At 58.7% G+C, this 7,485-nt stretch overlaps 1 protein-coding gene across 1 annotated transcript; it reads left to right on the top strand.

The window, feature by feature from the left end:
- Positions 1–874: 874 nt before the first annotated feature.
- SLC38A7 (solute carrier family 38, member 7) lies at positions 875–5,150 on the top strand. The gene is made up of 10 exons (XM_009883248.1): positions 875–1,315; positions 1,519–1,717; positions 1,806–1,950; positions 2,686–2,784; positions 3,487–3,544; positions 3,898–4,012; positions 4,246–4,393; positions 4,486–4,685; positions 4,900–4,954; positions 5,048–5,150. The coding sequence occupies exons 1-10, from the start codon at positions 1,049–1,051 to the stop codon at positions 5,148–5,150; spliced, it is 1,389 nt and encodes a 462-aa protein (XP_009881550.1). The 5' UTR covers positions 875–1,048.
- The last annotated feature ends 2,335 nt before the right edge of the window (positions 5,151–7,485 follow it).

Raw genomic sequence — 7,485 nt, 5'->3', positions numbered from 1 at the left:
GGGGGGGGGGGATCAGCCAAAGCGGACCCACCCGTGACAGCAGACCCACCGGCCTGGGGACCTGGGACCTGTCCCCCGGGGGAGGGGGCTGCCTTTCTTCTTCCCCTGCTCGGACCCGTGGGGTGTTTCCCCTTCGCCAGAAACCTTTGAAGAGGATTCATAGCCCAAGCGTGGGGTTTAAATAGCCTAGAAACGAAGGGTGGGATGGTCAGGAACGGTCTCTGGAGACGTTGTTCGGGGGAAAAATGAGATTTTCCCCTTGAAAAGAGATTTCCCTTGGCTGTGTAGGTCCCCGTGAAGCCCTGCCAGGTCGGGAGGGTTGATCTCCTTCGGCTTGGAGGCGCTGGGATGAGATCTGGGCTGTCCAAGCCCTGAGGGGTGCGGTGCTGGAAACACCAGGTCTTCAGGTTCTAAAGCTTCTGAGACATCTCATGCTGGTGGTCACCCTGGTGTTGCCCTGGAAGGGGCCGGTCCTGCTTTTCCTGGCGACACGGTGTGCCTGCTGCGTGTACGGGTTGTCTAGTTGAGGCCAGGCTTGACCTTTACCCGGGAGCACGTGCCCAGCGGCTCTTGCAGAGCTTGCAGGAATTGGGGTTGGAAATCAGGAAGCGAGCCGTGACGTTGGGTCTCGTGCCCACAGAAAGGCGAGCCGTGCCGTGAGGCAGCAGCTCCCCAGCAGTGTCCTCACCTTGGATTCGGGGAACCAGAGGTGAGTTCTGCCATATCTGCTGGCGTGAGGACACCTGTGTGCTGCAACCCCCAAGCTGCGACCCAGGGAACCCATTTCCTCTGTGCCCCTGGCTGATGCCCAGGTTGTCTCTTGTTAACGTACTTTAATTAACACTTAATCTGTCCTTCTTGATCCTCTTCTAGGAGCAGTGAAGTGCCTGACCCCCGTGTTGCTGCGGTCCCAACCTGCCCGTTTGCTGTCCTCCCTGCCCGATGGAGCCAGCGCTGGCAGAGGACCCTCCTCAAGGCGGCCGGCTGAGCCCGGTGCGGGAGCGCTAGTAGGACGTGGACGGTGGCTTGTGTCACCCTAGGAAGGACAATGGCTCAGGGCACCGGGAGCATCAACAGCGACTACAAAGATTGGGAGTGGAGCGCCGATGCCGGGGAACGGGCCAGGCTTCTGCAGAGCCCCAGCGTGGAGACGGTGCCGAAGAGCGGAGAGAGCCAAGGAAATGGTCTGGGGGCCACGTCGGCTTTGGGAGCCGTCTTCATCGTGGTCAACGCTGCCCTCGGGGCCGGGCTGCTCAACTTCCCTGCTGCCTTCAACATGGCTGGCGGTGTGGCCGCGGGCATCACGCTGCAGATGGTGAGAGGATGGAGAAGGGACAGTCCCCTGTCCCACCCTGGGAGGGGACGTGTGGTGCCCCAGAAGGGGTTCAGGGAGGACCTGGCTCCTGTTGGGTGCACCAGAGATGCTCTGTGTGTTCAGGGGTGGCTGCTTGGGGTGGTTTTGGGGACCTCATCACACTGTTGCCTCAGTGCCCTCTCCCTGTCTCTTCCTCACCTCAGTGCATGTTGATCTTCATCATCGGAGGCTTGGTCATCCTGGCGTATTGCTCGCAGGCCAGCAACGAGCGGACCTACCAGGAGGTTGTGTGGGCTGTCTGCGGGAAGGTGCCTGGCGTGCTGTGTGAGGTGGCCATCGCTGTCTACACCTTTGGCACCTGCATCGCTTTCCTCATCATCATCGGAGACCAGGAAGACAAGAGTAAGTGTGTCCCATGGGGGAAAAAATAACCAGTTGCTCTCTGTTTGGCTGGAAGGGGACAACCTGACCTACCCGGTTGTCCCTACAGTCATTGCTGCTCTGGTGACGGAGCCCGAGGAAGCTGGGAGCAGCCGCTGGTACACGGACCGCAAGTTCACCATCAGCATCACTGCCTTCCTCCTCATCCTGCCCCTCTCCATTCCCAAAGAGATCGGCTTCCAAAAATATGCCAGGTAGGCGGAGAGAGCCCTCCGGGGCTGGGAGCTGGGGTGGACCAACAGGCACCCACCTAAGCATGGTCCCAGGGGACGGAGAGTGGAAACGCCAAGGTTCTAGCACTGTATCTGCCCGCTTGCCCGTGAGGGGTTGCACATCTCCTCCTCCACCTTCCCGTGCCTTGATTTCCCCATCTGGGAAGCACAGGAGTTGCCTAGCACTGTGTGGCCACAGTGTCATACTCCGGGGCTCGTGTCCCTCCCTTCTGCTTGCCGGAAGAACCAGGGAGAGCTGCTTTCAACTGCGTTGTCCCCTGTCTTTGCAGCTGGCCATCCAGCAGAAAGCAGAGCCAGTAAGGGTCCCCGGGCCGGGTGGTCTGCAGGCCAGCCCTACTCCACCAAGCGTCTTGGTGTACCCTGGCTGCTGGAGCTGGACCAGGGCCACCGAGGAACACCACCACCACCACTCGCCTCTTTCTCCTGCCCAAAACCCAGCCCATCCCCTTGCTGGCACGTCTGCCGCTCACAGCAGCACGGGACAGCCCCCACGCGCAGCGGGGTTGTGTTGGCATCTGCTCTGGGGACAGCGGGTGACGGTGCCTGGCATATGGGAAAGGGAAAGGACAGCAGGAGTGGTCCTCATGGGAAAGATTGGGGTGGCCTGTGCTGTGCAGGGAGGAAGATGGGGCTGGAGAGGCTCCCGCCACAGAGCGGGGAGGCAGCACGCTGATGGCTTCCTGTTCCCTTTTGCAGCTCCCTAAGCGTGATTGGCACGTGGTACGTCACGGCAGTCATTATCATCAAGTACATCTGGCCCGACAAGGAGCTTGTGCCTGTGGAGATCCCCACCAGGTGAGTGCAAGAGACGCGATGGTGACGGTGACCATCACAGCACCGCAGAGCCAGGCAGGGGTGCGGGAGCGAGGGCTGCAAAGGCTGGGGACAAATCCTTCACGAGTCCCATCCCTGGGCCTGGGAATGCCGCATGTTGCTGTCAGAAGCTCCCAAGTGGCTGCATCTCTGTACGTTTTAGAGGAGCAGGCAGGGAAGGAGAGGAAAAAGACATCTTGGAGGTGCCTATGGCTCCATCCCAGGTTTTGAGGAGAGCTAATTGACTTTTAGCTCCTACACAGCCAGCCCCGGAGTTCCCCATGCAGTGCTTGTGCACAGCCTCAAGGGCTGTGTCTGTTTTAGGATGATTTTGGTTATTTTCTTGGCCAGAATGACCCCTGGGGCTTGTCCCCTCCCTCATGGTTTGGGGACATTTGTGGACCCAGTGCAGGCAGTAGGAATTTTAGGGCAGAGCAACATTTAGACTGGTTCTCGACACTGCCCAAGTAGATTCTTATTTTTTTACTGATACTTTTATTTTTGTAAGTCCTCAATTTTGGCTGGTTCTGTCTCGGTGAAAGTCCCTCCTGGGTGGGGGGAAACAGTAACCACAGTGGGGGCCAGGTCAGCAGAGGAACGAGCCCATCACTGAGCACCCCTGGGGCGCTGGGTGGGGGGCACAGGGAGCCCTGGTTTTACTGGTGGGTGTTTCTCTCCTGCCAGCCCCTCCACCTGGACGGCTGTCTTCAATGCCATGCCCACCATCTGCTTTGGGTTCCAGGTAAGGCCACGAGCCCAGCGCTCCCCTTCCCACCCTGTGGCCACCTGGGTGGGGGACTGGCATGGTCCAGGGGTGCTCCCCTGGGCAATCAGCCCAAACTCTCCCCATGTGCTCACCGCGTGGCTTTGCATGGGGGCTGAAGCCAGTTTAACATCTCACCGCCCCTGGATGGAGATGGATCAATTTTACCCCACTGGGAAGGCCAGGCAGCCTGTTCCCCCCCTTTTCTTCACCAGTAACAAACCTGGGGGGATCTCGATATCACGACAAACCTGGGGATATCACGCGTGGGATCCCATGTGCTCGGGCTCAGCTCACCATGTGTCCCCGCTCTCTCTATGTGTCCCCGACAGTGCCACGTGAGCAGCGTCCCCGTCTTTAACAGCATGAAGCAGCCAGAGGTGAAGACCTGGGGGGCGGTGGTGACAGCGGCCATGGTGATCGCTCTCTTCGTCTACACGGGCACTGGTGAGCGAGGGGACACCGTGGGAGGGCGGCACAGTCCTCAGAGGGGCTGTGAGCTTCTGAAGGGCAGGGACCTTCTGAAGGGCAGGTCAGCAGACGGACAGAGCGGGAAGGGAGGGAGTCCATCTAATTCCCCCTGCAATGTGCCCTGTGCCATAACCATCCAAGTCTGGTCCCTCAAACACTCATGCAGGAGGCTTGTCCCCGTCCCTCGCTGACTACTCCCTTCCCGGCAGGAGTCTGCGGCTTCCTGACCTTTGGAGCCGGCGTGGAGCAGGACGTCCTGCTGTCCTACCCCTCCAACGACATCCCCGTTGCTCTCGCCCGAGCCTTCATCATCCTCTGTGTGCTGACATCCTACCCCATCCTGCACTTCTGCGGCCGGTGAGTGCTGGGAGGAGGGGAGGAGGCATGGGCTGGTACGGGCAGGAGGGGCAGCACCAGGAAACCCCTCTGCCCTGGGTCTCTGCCCACAGGGCTGTCTTGGAGGGTCTCTGGCTCCGCTATACCGGGGTGACGGTGGAGGAAGATGTGGTTCGGGAGCGGAGGAGGCGCCTGCTGCAGACCATCAGCTGGTTCCTCCTGACCCTCCTCCTGGCTCTCTTCATCCCTGACATCGGCAAAGTCATCTCTGTCATCGGGGGCTTGGCTGCCTGCTTCATCTTTGTCTTCCCAGGTAGGGCATCCTGGGATGCTCAGGGGCTGGCAGAGGTTTCTTGGCCTTGTGTCTGGAAGAGGGAGGGAGATGCAGGAACCAGGAGGTCTTTAGAGAAGAATGAAAGTGTGGCGTGAGGTCAGTTGGCAGCCCAGCTATTTTGACTGGACTCCATGGCCTGTGGGATGTCTGCTCAGTCCCCATCTGGGTTTAATTTGCCTCCTCTCCCTTTCAGGGCTCTGCCTGATTCAAGCCAAGCTCTCTGAGATCCAAGAAACCAGAGCAATCAGGTAACTGAAATGTGCTTCCCCTCTCCCCACTTCCGCTGCGGATGTTGGTGTGAAGGTCCCCTCTAAACATGTCCTGTCCTCCTGTATCCACAGCTGGTGGGCCCAGGTCAGCTACGGGGTGTTCATGGTCACCCTGGGAGCGTTCATCTTTGGACAGACCACTGCCAATGCCATCTTCGTGGATCTCACAGCCTGACTCCTCTCCAGGCTGGACCGGGCTGCCGCTGTGGGGACGCAGATTTCCCCTAGGACCAAAGGGAAGCAGGGAGAAAACACGTTGGTGTGTTGGGAAGATCCAAGAGGAGTATAGCAATGTGGGGCTTGGCTGAAAGAGCCCTGCGGTGGTTTGTATCTCATTGTCTTAACGTACCAGGCAGTCAGGCTTGTCCTCTCAGCCCTGACTCCCTGGTGAAGCCAGAGCATCACTACAAGGGGACCTGTAGTCCAGGTCAAGCCCTCTCTGCCCTCCGGGCTGGACATCACTACCTTAGACTAAGGGGTCGCGGTTGGGGTTTGTGAAGGCATGCTGCTCTCACCCGTGTACCCCTGTGCTGGTGGAGCTCCTCTCCACAGCTTATACTCCCTCTTCTCCCAACGTTGGAGTGAGACTGTGTCTTGCATAAAGGGAACTAGTAATTGTGTTTATCAGACAGGGCGACATCCCCGTAGTCCTCTTCTGTGTCAGTGTTTGGTTTGAACTCTGCTTTCCTGTGGCTCATCTTGCCAGTCTCCTGCCCTTACTCTTACATCTCCCTCCGCCTGAGCTGCACTTTCTGTTACAAAGTGGGACTGTCGCCTTCAGCCTGATTTCTTTGGAGGATCAGGACGAGCCCGGGGTAGGGACACGCCGGTGCAATGTTTCCCCTGCCAGGGGTTGCTCACTCACTAGAGAAGGTGCTGTGGCTGCATTGACCTACTGGAGACACTACACTTGAGCTCTTCTCCAAAGTTCCAATCCTGTTCTTCCAGGAGATGTCCAGGGAATGGGACTGGGCCAGGTGTAGGTTTTAAGGAATCCTTTGGGGATAAAGCAGTCAGTATTAATCCGTTTTATATTGCTCCCTTGGTCATTTACACTGTCTGTGGCTGGTGTTGCTCTGGGCTGTCTGGATAATAGTTTCACTTCTGCTCTCACTGGGTTGAGCAGTTCCCCTAGCTGCACATTTGGCTGGGGGAGTTAAACCTCAACAGCAAACTGCTCTTGTTCAGTCTTTGAGTTTCTTTGTTCCTTGTTTGGCTTCTAAAACCCTGGGGGAGGGAGGAATTCATGTGTATCTATCAATACATCAGTGATGTCCAGCCCAGCTTTGTGCACCACCTGGCTTTGCCCCTCCTGCATCTTCTGGAAGCAGCCCAGGCTGTCGTGGTGGGAAGGTGAACCACGGTGTGCTTCTGTACTTCTCACCATAGGTCTCTCCCTCTGCAACCACCAGTGGTGGGTGGGAGGACAGTGCACGGAAATGTTTGATCTCTCCCTACTAATGCTTCCTGCCTGTAAACGCGGACCTCCCTGCTGCTCCTCGGGACAAGATGGGGAGACCCAGATGGAGAAGGAGGAAGAAAAGCCCCAAGCACAATGTGAGAGTTTTGTTGGACCCTGTGAAGGCACGTCTCCCTCCTGCCTCCCCCAAGGTACCTCCAACCTCTCTGCCCTCAACTTTTGACAAAACCAGGCTCCATCAAACCCGCCATTCGTACGGCACCAGCTGCCTCCCGAGCCCCTTCACCCGACTCCTGCTTGAGAGCTGGTGCTGGGCCTCGGAGTATGCCCTGGCATAATGAAGAAGGTTCCCACCCTGACACCACCCAAGCCCACAGACTGCTCCTCCTGGACAGGGGGAGCACAGAACCACCCCTTGTGGAGCCCGGCAGGGACCAGGACGCTCAAGACTCAGCAGATGCCAACGCCGAGATGCCTTTCAGCACCTGTCCCCCACCGAGGTGGAGAGGGGTTTGGTACCTGGTGGCTTCTGTGGCTCTGGCTTTCCTGAAGGTGAGGTCCCATGGCCAAAGCAGTGACAGACATGGGATCCCGTGTCTTTGGTTGTCACCCAGGGAGCCGCTGGGCTCCCTTCATCCCCCCGGGGGGTTGAGAGCCAGGGGGAAGGGGGGGCACGGTGGTGCTGCGGCCATTTGCCTTACTGCTCCCCTGACTGTTTACAGAACACCGGCCTTTTTAAATGTATTTTCTACGTGCAGAAAGTGGAGGGACCTTGACTCAATAAAAGTGACGTTGTGGTGCGTGTACTGGGTGGGCATGAGGTGGTTTCTGTGGGGATGAAGATGCTGTCGAGTGGGACGTGGGGATGAAGCCACATCCTCAAACGCCAGCCCGGCCCTCTGAGCTTTGGGGCAGGTGCTGTGGGGCTGTGGGTGGGTTTCGGTGCTGACCCCACAGGGTCTGGCGGGGTGGTCACCATGGGGAAGGCCCCATCGCCTCCCTCGGGCCCTCACACCCCGTGGTGCCCTCCCAGGGCCATCCTGGAGGTCCCGAGCCCGCTGTTGGCACCCCGAGGTAGCCCCCAGGGCTG

The sequence above is a fragment of the Charadrius vociferus genome, unplaced genomic scaffold, assembly GCF_000708025.1.
Source record: "Charadrius vociferus isolate BGI_N301 unplaced genomic scaffold, ASM70802v2 scaffold964, whole genome shotgun sequence".
Taxonomy (NCBI): domain Eukaryota; kingdom Metazoa; phylum Chordata; class Aves; order Charadriiformes; family Charadriidae; genus Charadrius; species Charadrius vociferus.
This window is presented reverse-complemented; position numbering and strand designations above follow the sequence as displayed.

What these genes read in the sequence shown, in the direction of transcription:
- SLC38A7 (XM_009883248.1), top strand. Translation starts at nt 1,049, where the DNA reads ATGGCTCAGGGCACCGGGAGCATCAACAGCGACTACAAAGATTGGGAG. An exon ending in CCATCTGCTTTGGGTTCCAG is followed by an intron (nt 3,545 to 3,897) that starts GTAAGGCCACGA and finishes TGTCCCCGACAG; the next exon opens with TGCCACGTGAGCAGCGTCCC. An exon ending in ATCCTGCACTTCTGCGGCCG is followed by an intron (nt 4,394 to 4,485) that starts GTGAGTGCTGGG and finishes CTCTGCCCACAG; the next exon opens with GGCTGTCTTGGAGGGTCTCT.